The following is a 12,503-nucleotide window of genomic DNA, read 5'->3' as shown; positions in this document are numbered from 1 at the left end:
ATCTCAGAAAGCACATCTTCAAGATGCACGAGCGGATCAACAAACAACAATAAATTGAATAAATCGCAAGAAAATAAGCAAGCAAATCAAGCAAAAAGCGGCTGCAAAACAAATTTACTTTACCTCAGTCCAATCGTTTCATCACTCTGTTAACTATAGTTTTTTCGCTTTTCACCTCTGTCTCTATCTTCCTTCATCATCATCTTCGTTGATCACCCGCCTTTCGTTGCGATTCGTCTAAATCTATTATTTTTTTGTTAATTTATTTAGTTTTGTGTTTGTTTTTGGTTTTAATTTAAGTCTTTTCTCTTTCTTTCGTTTTTAGGCCTTGACTTCCTAACGTTTTTCGTGTGCGAGAGGTGCAAAAAGAGATATAAGTACATGCATTCGCTGAACCGCCACCAGAAGTACGAATGTGGCAAGGAGGCCACGTTCATGTGCACTATGCCTGGATGTTCGTACAAATGCAAGCGGAAAGACAACCTGGCCGTGCACACCAGGAGCCACTGGAGACCGTACATGATGCAGCAGGCCCTCAAGACCGAATTCGTCAAGTCGGAGTACATTTGAGAATAACACTTCTCGTAATTCTTCATATTCGAAACGAAACCTTTAGCATTAATTTAGATTACTTTACCCTTTCTACATATATGTAAATGTATATAAATATATATTTTTGTACATGGATCGCAAGCAGCCACCAAAGTCGGACGGGGTTTTCAAATGGAAAACGATTTGGACAGATCATCCTTATTCCAAGAATAACAAGGAAACTATCTATACGAAATTAACAGAAAAAAAAATGTAGTTTTAGCATGATTTTCCTCTAATTACGAAAGTAATTACAATAATCAAAGAAAATTAGTTTAATTCCCGATATCATTGTTTACCTCATCTTCAAATCATTTTCGCGTTAAGATTCTACACTTTCTATTTAATCAATTCTATTATTATTACTATTTTTTTTTGGGGGGGAATTTGTTATGTCTCGTTTTGTTTTTATTGTTTTAATATTTTCTCAGTTTATTAAATCACATTTCAATTGAATAATTCGCATTATTATTATTATTATTGTTTATGTCCTTGTGTCAGCGCTCTTAAAAAAAATAAAATCAAAAGATTTGTACGTTTTGTATAATAATTGTGAATATGTAAAAATAACGAAGAATCAACAGAAATTATGAGAATCATGTTTTTTATTTGGAAATAAAACTGAAAGAAACAAAAAAAAAATTTAAAAAATATTGTTAGTTGACTAATTCAGTTTGTTTCAGGATAAAACTAAAGTTTGAGAAGATGTTTCTTTCCATTTGTAAGTAATTTTATTGTGTCTATCATTTTGTATTAATCAAAGTTTAGTTTCAGGTCCATCGTTTGAGAAGATTTTAATTGCGTATTCATTTCTTTAACTTGAATATTAATAATAGTTATATTGTTGCACTCGCACTTCTTGAAATTAGTCTGCAGCACACGTGACGACGCAAATGTATAATTTCTATATCTACGACAAAAAAATAGATTTTACAGGAAATTTTACACAGAAATTTGTGATTTACTTTTAATTTTTTTCGTATCTTTTAAACATTAGCTTTAATCTATTTAGTAATAATACTTCAAGAATTAATAATTATCTAGATGTTAGTTTTAGTGTACATTATAATGATTTTTTGAGTAGTTTTTCAATAATAGTATATTAATTGTTGTGTTTAGTGTTATTTATTCGAATATTATTTCTTGAAATTTACAAGTAAGTAGCTTTATTAAGAGGTATAGTTAATTATTCCTAATAGTCAACATCAACTCTTTGAGATTAGAAAATGTGTATTGAAACTGTACTTTTAATGTGTACTATACGATTACTACTAGGAACGAAGCATGTACTCGCTAATAGACGTTTGCAAGTAGCTTGTAGAGGCAACTAATAATGTACTGTAAAATGTCGATAAGCGGACTTCTGCTCCCAAAATGCAAGCGTTATTGCTTCCTCGATTCACTTCTTCCACTGCATGCGAGTGTTTATTGTTTTGCAACGAAGAAAGTTATCTAATCGTTCTCGGAGCTCTCCATCTTCATCCAGATCCTGTATTGTTTGTACCGCAACGTATTTGATTAACAGTTCGTTGATGGAATCAAGTATTAATGAATTGCCGTGCTTTTAGGTCGTCCCGTTTGCGTGCAGTGCGGAAAAAGTTACAAGACCTATTACTCGTTGAACAGGCACCAGAAGTACGAGTGCGGAAAGTCGCCGCGCGTGTTCTGCCGCCTGTGCAGCTTCAAGACCAAGTACAACTCGACGCTGAAGAACCACATGATCAAGATGCACCAACATCAGCTGGTCCCTGCCAGGAATTAAGTTGTAAATAATTAAAAAAAAAAGAAAATAATGAAACGATCGTTCGCACATACAAACATACACAAAGAAAAACACATCCAATCTTTGAATCTTAATTTTTAACTTTTCTCAAATATCTCTTTATTTATACAATTGAAACTATCTTGACAATTAATATACTATTATTATCATTTATCTCATCACTTTTGACTGTTATTTTTGTTATATGATTATTATTGTTGTCGTCGAAATGGAGAAGGTGAATAAAGTAACTAATTGCATTCGTTTTGTGTGCTTTGTCTGCTTCTAGAGAAGTATCAGTGCGTCTGTGGCAAGGTCTACCGTCACTATCAATCTTTGTATAACCACAGGCGGTTTGAGTGCGGACAGGATCCGAAGTTTTTTTGCATCATGTGCCCTTACAAGGCCAAACGAAAAGACTCGCTGAGATCGCACATGATCCACAGGCACAACACGAAACTCGTCAGCCCTAAACCGATGATGTTACCTGCAATTCTATAGCTAAAGAAACAACATAAACTCATGTAAATTACATTAATTTTTCGAAACCAGGTTTTCGTTCAATCTATACATACGATTGAGTTGAGCTGTAGAAAGAGAAAATACTATAGTTTGTTTCTATAGTAATGCAATTGCTCTTGTTTATTTTCCAGCAGAGTTATTACAAGAAGAATACATTGAAACAAAGAAACGTATTTAATAGTATTTTTTTTTCTTATTAATAGCGTTATTTTTTTTTGTTGTTATTTATTATAATTAATAAATGGAAATTCTAGAAGCGATCCGGGTCTTATTTATTTTTTTTTGCTATTGAATCATCTTCACGTCTCGTTGCTACTATTAATATTAATAAACTTTGTTTTTTTTTAGGCGATCGCAAATTGTTGCATGCCGATGGAAATGCTACGGAAGAATGCACTCTTCAAAATATGGGGTCTGCTCGACGAAGATGCGTCGTTTGTTACGTGAATCTAAAGAACGAACGCGGACGTATCTTTGCGACATCCAGGTGTAAGCAAAGTGCGTACAAATGCAAAAAATGTAATTCTTATTACTGCGTCGAGTGCTTTTTCGTCAAACATTTCAAATGTTAAAACTTAATTAAAATATTAGTTCAAACTACTATTATTTGGTGAACATTTGGTTTGTTTCTAATCGTTTAAATAAAAACACTACTGACAAAATGTTATTTTTTTGTATTATAGGAGTGACAGTTTATAATGATGCGCTAAATATGTCAAATTGTCTCTGAGGACGTATCTGTTTCCCTACATATGTTTTAGCATATTGTTGTGAAATCTACAGTGGAATCATACAAAACTCGCGCGGAGTCAAAGTCTACAGTAGATGCGAATTGTATTTAACTCGCGTCGCAGTCAACGTTTTATGCAAGGACGAATTAAAGTCTTTATTTTTGCTGACTGAAGCTACGTGCGTTGAGTCTTGGCCAAGAAAATAAAAACGTCTTCTGGATTATATAAGTTTAGTTGTTTTGAAGATATCTGAAGTATTAAGTTTACTTTTTAAGTTTTCAAATATGTAAAACAATTTTTAGGTGGAAAACATGTTTATTGTTCGAAAAATACTCTATATTAATAACAAATACTTTAGTTTTCTTTTAATTTTATATTTAAAGATTTTAAATTTGTAATTCCTAATATAATATAGAAACGAATTTATCGAATTTTAGGAAAAAAGGCAATGATATGAATTTTGACAACTTGGGCAAGTATTTGTAAAAGATAAGTGTAGAGTTTTGCGCATTTCCTGTATAAATATCGTAACTTGCACAAGTACTTGTTGATATTATGAAGATGCCTAGTTGTTGCCTCGCAATTCATGTACAAGTAATGCGATATTATTTTGGTGTCTGTTGCTCTTTGAGTCAAGATATATTGTAAAAGGTACGCAGCACTTGACAAGTGGTACCTTGTTGAATTAACCCTTAAGCGGTTTGATGTCCTATGAAGTGGCTTGTATTTTATCACTAGTATCATGATGCGAATATGTTCGTCATAAGCGAAGAGACTATGACGAATATATACGTCATAAGCGATTAGACCATGACGAATATATACGTCATAAGTGATTTAGACCATGACGAATATATACGTCATAACCACTAAAGGGATTAAATACTTTAAATGATTTTGTATGCTTTAGTGTCAAAGGTTTTAATAACGAGTTTTCGCATCGTGTAGACATTATTACTAAAGATAATTCATTTTTTTTTAGGTTTATCAAAATATGTTGGTACGTATTCATTCATTCGAAGATCGATTGAGTTTAAAGCGATTGAGTGCAAAAGCTGCCCTAGTTTACTTACGTGTTGTGTTTAGTTTCTGTGTTTACTAATCGAAGTTGTTTGTTTTTTATTTCTCTTTTTTATTTGTCCGTCCGTTGAGAGTACTTATTGAGACTGTCCTGTACTTGAGTTCCGATGATATTTACATTGTGAGCGTCGCGAGATCGTCTCAAATTTTAGTTTTCTCTTTTTTTTTTTCTTTTTCGTTTGTTTCTTTTTAATTGTTGGGGTGTAAGCACCGTTTCCACAGTCGTTCTGTTCTCTATTTTTAGATATGCCCCAATTTTCGAACGCTTTCGCCTGCATCCAGTGCGGCAAAGTGTACCGCGGTGGTGCCACGCTGAAGCGCCATCAGAGGTACGAGTGCGGGAAGGCTCCCGAGTACTCCTGCAAAGTGGGCAACTGCAGTTACAAGTCCAAGTACAAGTTCACCCTGAGAAATCACATGATCGCAAAGCACGGCGTCATCATGACGAAACCCGACACACCCTACAAATAAATACACAAACACAAAAAAAAAAACCGACAAGATTTGGAAGATTGTAACAACCTAAACCTTACCAAATCACCAAAAGAAAAAGAAATTGAAAGAAAAACTGAAGAATGTTCCTTTATTTACCCTCCGACTCTTTAAACAGTTGTTGATGTTGCTGTCTATTATAGTTATTACTTTACTTTTTTTTATTTACCGAAGAGGATATTATTATTATTTGATTATTTTTTGATCGAGAATTCTGTTATTATTTGCTTGTTTTATACTTGTTGAAAGTTACAATAAAACGAACGTGAAAAAACCAAAGAGACTACGATTCTCGATGTTAATTACTATTGGACGATCCATTTCTCATCATTTCTGTATCATCATCTATTAATTTTTTTTATGTTTCTCTTTCTCTATATATTTTTTTTTTAAATTTTAACACGCTTTTAACACGAAATTGATATTTACAAAATTTGAAAATCATAAAAAAAAGAAAATATTTTACGAGACACACAAACCATAAACATGTTTGCGTGATCGAACCGATGTTCCTTTTTCTATTAAGCAAATACAAATGCGTGTCTGTTTTTCTGTTCGGTTGTAGATCGCGCTTTCAAGTGCAACAAGTGCGGGAAATGGTACCGTTTTCTGGCGACGCTGAGGAGACACCAGAAGTACGAGTGCGGAAAGACGCCGGAGTTTCACTGCCCGATTTCGAGTTGCTATTACGTGACCAAGCACAAGTTCACGCTCAAGACCCACATCAAGGCTAGACACTCGCACTCGTAACATCCCTCTCATCCTCCGATGATGATGATGATGAGGTTTAGAAGAAGACGTCGATCTTTTTAAAATTTTGTTTTTTTGTTGTTAATATCCTTTGGATCGACGAAGTTCTTTTCTTAGTAGTTTCTTGTTGGTTTTTATTATTTTTTTTTTTCTCTCTCGATGTTTTCATTGTGATGCAATTAAATAGTGAATAAAGTTTTATTTTAGTTTTAATCCAGCTGATAAACTTAAAAATCACTTCTGGTAACAAAATTACTACATTTTCAATACATAATTTCATTTTTTTTGCAGGAAATTCAACTACAAAACACAAAAAAAGGCTTCCAAATACTTTTTTTTCTGAAATCATGTTTAATCATCTTTATTTGCAGTTTTAGAAGCGTATTTTAATAATTGAAATTAATAATTTAACAATTAAAACAACTTTCGCATTTACTAATCTGTGACTAATTCAGTTTTTAGACTTTTATAATTGGTAAAGACTTGTATAATCTCTTTACATTTTACCGAAAGATTGTAGAAACTTTACTCATCACAAAATACTTTCTATGCCTTTTTATTTTAGTTTAAATCCAGACGGTAACAAAATTACTACATTTTCAATACATAATTTCATTTTTTTGCAGGAAATTCATCTACAAAATACAAAAAAAAAACGCTTCCAAATACTTTTTTTTCTGAAATCATGTTTAATCATCTTTATTTGCTGTTTTAGAAGCGCGTTTTAAAAATTGAAATTAATAATTTAACAATTAAATCAACATTCGCCTTTACTAATCTGTGACTAATTCTGTTTTTGAACTTTTACAGTTGGTAAAGACTTTTGTGTAACCTTTTGACATATTTCTTTTACAGTTTACTATGTATATTTTTGATGTTATTTGGACTACAATTCATTGCAACTAGATTTACAGTTTTATTTACTAAATCCTTCTCCGGTTTAGTATAGTTTAGTAAAATTTGGAGAACGTTTTCGATTTTATCAATTTCCTGTGTTTATCTTGACTACTTAACTAATTTAGTGTGAATTTTACATATTTTCGATCAGGTGTTAAGTGGAAAACATTTCGAACAGAAAGTTCGTAGGAATTTTCCATTCAGAAGTACATCGTGATAAAATATTTTTCCTTCTTGAAATCTTATAAAAGTTCATCACAAGAACTTATCTTCCTCTTTTACTTTTCATCATTACTAAGAACGGACGTTGTCCTTCCTTAGTCTTTCTTACTTCTAATGTAATTAGATTTAATAAAAAAAACATAAATTTTTGTAGACTTTTTACTTAAAATGTGCATAAGTCAATCGATAATTTGTGTTACTACTTGTAAGTACTTGTTTCGTTTGCGCATCTACAAGTAGTTTGTACGACGAGATGAGTTACTTGTCAAGTATCGCGTAGTGTATAACATTTAATTTCATTTAAATATTGATCTTGTTATATATTGTTTCTTTTAATGTTGTTGTGGATTTCTTCAATACTGTGAATTTGTTGTTTAGAACGAAGAATGTTCTACAAAGAAAACATGAAAATCAAAGTGTTTGTTTTTTTTTACAATGCATTTTTGTTATTAGTTTTTATTATCAAACGAAGATAAGTTGAATTTGCATAAGTGCGTAAACGAAATTAATTCGTTCCCTTCTCTTTTCAGCGTTTACTTGTTACCAATGCGGAAGAAAGTACAGAGCGAAGGCGACCCTTGTCAGGCACATAAAGTTCGAATGCGGATTTCTGGAAGGGATGTTCTCGTGCAGCGTTTGCCCTTACAGGGCGAAACGACACTACCAAGTGAAATCGCATTTCGCGCGAAGACATCCAACATTGACATTTACCAATAAATAAATAAATAAACTTAATGCAAAACTAAAGAAATAATAACGACAACAACAACAACAATAATCCTCTGATTAAACACTTGACTAACACCTTAATGTTTTTCTTTTTAATAAATAAAATATAACTTATTTCATTATGTTTCCTCGACTTTTCTCTAATTGTTGTATGTTTTAGATCACCGAAAATCGCACAACAATTCCAAGAGGTTCGATTGCAACGATTGCGGAAAGGTGTACATGAGTTGGGCGGCGTTGCGGAAACACCGGGTCGTGTACTGCGGCAAAGAGCCGCGAAGGCAATGCCCGATGATCAATTGCAGCTACAGGACGTACATGAAGGGCAACCTGAAGACGCACATCTTCTCGCACCGCGAGTTTCCCATGCCTCTGCTCTACGAGACCGTCAAGAAGTTAACCTAACCTAACTGTTTTCTTTGTTTTTGTTTTGATACTGTTTAATTTTTTTTCTATCCATTTTGTTTTTTTTTGCAAAATAAAACCAACACACGCAATCTTCTTTTCATTGTCCGGTCGAGCAAACAAAAAAAAAAAAACAAAATTTTCTCTCTTCAGCTTTTTCTTTCTACAACTACTTTCAATTTTTATTTCTTCTCTTTCAACTTTCTCAACGATTCGTTTCGTTACATTGTAAATAATTTTTGTTGCTGCAAAACGCTGTAAATATTATACATATCACGATCTAAACAAATTCGGATCCTAACGATCAATTCGTTAGTTAAATCCAATAAGAAAATAATAATAATAAATCTACTTTATTTTAACCGATTTTAAATAGCGATAAATAATAATACTACTACTACTACTATTTTATATAATTATATTTTTTATACTGCTCTGTGTGGCCGAAGATTTGGATTAAAGTACTAATTCGCTTTTTTTCCGATGGTTTTTTTTAGGGCACGTGAAATCGATATTTTGCCCGGTGTGCGGCAAGGGCTACAAGAACAAAAACTCGCTGAACCACCACAAACTGAACTATTGCGGGAAGGAGCCAAGGTTCAAGTGCCCCATCGAGAATTGCCTTTACAAAACGTACACGAAAAGCAACCTGAAAAATCACATTTTCGTGCACAAAAATTACGCCCGCGAATACCTCTTCGTCATTTCGCATAACCTCAAGAAAGAAACAAAATAATAAAACAATACATTACGAAAACAATAGAAGAAATCAGAAAAGAACTACTTCTTTTTTCGTTTACATTTCTATTTGTATTTTTTGTTTGTTTCTTCAATAGTATCGTACTAACTCGATTTGTTCAACTTCTCTTACTTGTTAATATAATAATATAGTTTATTATTTTTTAACTATTATTATTTTAAATTAATTAATTCGACCTAGATTTTAGTTTAGTTAATTTTATTATTTGATTTTTCTTATTATTTGATTTTTCTCATTTTTTTTTTGTTTATTATTATTATTATTATTATTCGACTACTACTTCGTTACAAGTATCTTATCACGAATTTATTGTTATTCACGTTAGTTAGTTGTGTTTCTTGTTTCAGTTACAGAAGTTGTGTATCCGTGCGAAAAGTGCGGCAAGATTTATAAAAAGCTAAACTCGAAAAACTGCCACAAGTCCAAGTACTGCGGCAAGGAGCCCAAGTTCCATTGCCCGATTACCAGTTGCGCGTTCAGAACGTACCTGAAATCGAACTTGAAAACCCACATTCTCACACACACCAGCCACGACCAGCGGTACTTGTACCAGCTCATCGATAATCTCTATCAATAAAAACAAAACGTAAACAGAATGAGCGAAACAAGCAAGCTGCGTACATTGCGCAATGAATATATATTAAAAAAAAATCAACCATACATTTGTTTTCTTCTATATTAAACAAAAGACAACTACAACAACAACCACCACCAATCGCAGAACATATAGCAAACTGCACCACACTTCTTTTATATTTATAATTTATTATATTTGTTTGTTTAAAAACACTCATAGTTATAGTTTATTTTAAAACTATTAAAAAAAAACACTAATATGTTATTATTATCATTATTGTAATTACCTATATAGATATATATGACAAATATATACAAATACTTTAATTTTAATAAAAACTTACGTTCAAAACCCTGCGTTTTACTTTTTCTTAACTTATACAGTCTTATTTAATTTTTATAGCTTTTATTTCAGATCTTCTATAACTTTTTTTGTCTAATTTGTTAAAAAAAAAATATAAATTTCTGAATGAAATATGTGCTCAGAAACATTACCTTAAATATTTGTGTATAGTTTGTGTTAATAATAATAATAGCATACTAATAATTTGCGAAAATAAGTATAAAAAAAATAAAAATTTGTTAACATAATTTTTTGTTATTCGTTGATATTTAGGAGAAGAAAACTTTAATTACATTTATTATTCTGTTGAATGTCCAAATTTCAAAATAATAACAATTTTGTCTTTTCATTTTCACGCTTTTGCAGTTTGTTTTCTAGTTTTCAGTTTCAGTATTGAATACAATTTAGTTAAGATGAATTATCTGAATAATCTACATGTAAAGTGTTGTCTTCAAATGTACTTGATTTTCAAAATTGTATTGAAAGTGAGTATAACAAGAAAATTTTCTGTAATTTTAAATAAATTTTTATTGGGAAATGTGTTTTTTTTAGGAAAATCATTGATCAAATGACTTTAACACATGCGAAGTTATGATCTTTGAGAGTCAGTTAAGTAAAGATTATTTTAGTTAATACAAGATGATTAATGAATTTCTCTGTTTCAGATTTGGTTTGAAAACTTGATTTTTTTTTATTCAAAGATGAAATTTGAATCAATACATTTGATTATGAATAGGACATTAAGAATACTAAGAATGGTAACTATATTAAAATATGAAGATTTGTGTTGATATTATTCTGCATACAGTAGTCTATATAGAAATGTGAATAATTATATTATTTTATTCCATATTCTAGTGTAAAAATGTGAATATTTTTATTGCTATAATTTTATATTATTCGGTATAAAAATCGTTCTTAATATTTAATATCAAAGTTAGTTTTATTGTGATTTCTTTAATCACAAATGTTATAATAACATTTGAAATATAATTTTGTTGCGATTTGTTTGATCGTAATTGAACTGTGACTTTTTGATAACATTTGTAATACAATATTTGTATTGTTTGTTGTTATTGTTGATTGTACGTGTCTGTTGTACATCTGAGAAATGAAATGCTGGTGTCCCGTTGCAAGTTTGTCCTGCACTGCGAATTGATTGTAAACCTGTGTTTTCCAGATGTGCACCAGTGCCTGAGCTGCTCCAAGGTGTACAAGAGCAAGTACTCTCTAAAGCGGCACCACGTGTTGGAGTGCGGCGTGGAGCCGAGATTCCCGTGTCCCTACTGCATGAAGAGGTGTCGCCAGAAGACGCATCTTAAGTCGCATGTCTTCCGAGCCCACAAAGTCTTAGAGTGGGAATAAACTTAGTGTGTGATATTAGTTAATTGACTTTGTTATATGATAAGAATTTTGCTTCTGTTTTAACTCTATATGATATTACTATTATTATTTAAAAAAAATATAAGTGAAAACGTGCAAACGCCCCCCCGCGCGCAAAATAAAACCCGTCTAAATCGAGCTGCGAAGTTCTAACCGGGTTTGATTTGTGTTTTGTAGGGTTTCAGTGTCCGAGGTGCATGAAAGTGTTCACCAAGAAGAACAACCTGAGCAGGCACTACACGCGCGAGTGCGGCCAGGAGCCGAGCAGACAGTGCCCTTACTGTCCTTTCGCCACGTACCGGAAGAACAGCCTCAAGGATCACATCTTCCGGAAGCATCACGTCGAAGTCGAGCTGCCGCGCCTCACGCGTCGCACCACCTACTTCTAATGCACACAACTGAAATATATCATTTAGATACAGAGAAGCACGCACCTCTCTACCTGTTATATATATTATTTAATCATTAAATGACGCAATTAGTGAAAACAAAAGCTAAAACAAAAGGAGAGAAAAAATAATATCAAAAAACAAACAAAATGCTTTCATTTCGCAATCCCGCAATCATCATAATCAATATCGATCAGTCTACATGGATTGTCGTTTTTTTTTTGTTTCTTGTTTTTTAGGCTTCGGCGAGAAGAACTCGTTTCGCTGTAGCAAATGCGGCAAGAGGTACAAGTCGAAGAGCTACTTGAACCATCACATGAACAACGAGTGCTTCCAAGTACCCAACAAGCGATGTCCCTACTGTCCGTACGCCTCGCATCGCGTTTACAATCTTAAGCTACATGTACACCGAATACACATGGATAAATGAATTTACTTATGATTTTTTTTCGATCGATTACAAAAGCTTTTATTTTCTCCCAAATCCCCCAAACTGATTCATCCTTCCCGAAAGAAACGAAACAAAACAAAACAAAAAAAAATATACACACATTTGCACACTTGGATTCTATTAACTTTAATTCCATCGCCTAGCAACCTGTATTGAAATAATCCTTTGAATGTTTTAGGCTACATTTACGTGGACGGCTTCATGAAGATCTCCTCGGAGTGTTACACGAACGTGTGCAACGTGTGTAACCGGAGGTACAAGCACGTGCAATCGCTGAAGTTCCATCAAAAGCACGAGTGCGGCAAGGAGCCCAAGTACATCTGCCAAATGGAGGGCTGCAGCTACAGGACGAAACTCAAGGGCAACTTCAAATCGCATTTGGTCAAGAAGCACAAATGCACCAACGTCAATCTGCAATAA

At 32.7% G+C, this 12,503-nt stretch overlaps 3 protein-coding genes across 3 annotated transcripts; all 3 read left to right on the top strand.

Moving 5' to 3' along the window:
- The first annotated feature begins 4,594 nt into the window (after positions 1 to 4,594).
- Positions 4,595 to 5,564, top strand: LOC108567512 (longitudinals lacking protein, isoforms A/B/D/L-like). Its single transcript, XM_017928024.1, has 2 exons — positions 4,595 to 4,606; positions 4,931 to 5,564. The coding sequence occupies exon 2, from the start codon at positions 4,933 to 4,935 to the stop codon at positions 5,155 to 5,157; it is 225 nt and encodes a 74-aa protein (XP_017783513.1). The 5' UTR covers positions 4,595 to 4,606; positions 4,931 to 4,932; the 3' UTR covers positions 5,158 to 5,564.
- A 210-nt stretch (positions 5,565 to 5,774) lies between these two features.
- LOC108567504 (zinc finger protein 43-like) lies at positions 5,775 to 9,518 on the top strand. The gene is made up of 4 exons (XM_017928001.1): positions 5,775 to 5,907; positions 7,937 to 8,131; positions 8,679 to 8,825; positions 9,289 to 9,518. The coding sequence occupies exons 1-4, from the start codon at positions 5,775 to 5,777 to the stop codon at positions 9,516 to 9,518; spliced, it is 705 nt and encodes a 234-aa protein (XP_017783490.1).
- Positions 9,519 to 10,971: 1,453 nt separating this feature from the next.
- LOC108567503 (zinc finger protein 236-like) lies at positions 10,972 to 12,503 on the top strand. The gene is made up of 5 exons (XM_017928000.1): positions 10,972 to 10,996; positions 11,041 to 11,207; positions 11,429 to 11,615; positions 11,872 to 11,994; positions 12,262 to 12,503. Exons 1-5 carry the CDS (start codon positions 10,972 to 10,974, stop codon positions 12,501 to 12,503), a joined length of 744 nt encoding a protein of 247 aa, XP_017783489.1.

This window comes from Nicrophorus vespilloides, unplaced genomic scaffold (assembly GCF_001412225.1).
Source record: "Nicrophorus vespilloides isolate i.1.1-1 unplaced genomic scaffold, Nicve_v1.0, whole genome shotgun sequence".
Classification (NCBI taxonomy): Eukaryota; Metazoa; Arthropoda; class Insecta; order Coleoptera; family Silphidae; genus Nicrophorus; species Nicrophorus vespilloides.
This window is presented reverse-complemented; position numbering and strand designations above follow the sequence as displayed.

What these genes read in the sequence shown, in the direction of transcription:
- LOC108567512 (XM_017928024.1), top strand. Translation starts at nt 4,933, where the DNA reads ATGCCCCAATTTTCGAACGCTTTCGCCTGCATCCAGTGCGGCAAAGTG.
- LOC108567504 (XM_017928001.1), top strand. Translation starts at nt 5,775, where the DNA reads ATGGTACCGTTTTCTGGCGACGCTGAGGAGACACCAGAAGTACGAGTG. An exon ending in GACGCACATCTTCTCGCACC is followed by an intron (nt 8,132 to 8,678) that starts GCGAGTTTCCCA and finishes GGTTTTTTTTAG; the next exon opens with GGCACGTGAAATCGATATTT. An exon ending in TTACAAAACGTACACGAAAA is followed by an intron (nt 8,826 to 9,288) that starts GCAACCTGAAAA and finishes TTCTTGTTTCAG; the next exon opens with TTACAGAAGTTGTGTATCCG.
- LOC108567503 (XM_017928000.1), top strand. Translation starts at nt 10,972, where the DNA reads ATGAAATGCTGGTGTCCCGTTGCAA. An exon ending in ATGTCTTCCGAGCCCACAAA is followed by an intron (nt 11,208 to 11,428) that starts GTCTTAGAGTGG and finishes GTAGGGTTTCAG; the next exon opens with TGTCCGAGGTGCATGAAAGT. An exon ending in CAACAAGCGATGTCCCTACT is followed by an intron (nt 11,995 to 12,261) that starts GTCCGTACGCCT and finishes TGAATGTTTTAG; the next exon opens with GCTACATTTACGTGGACGGC.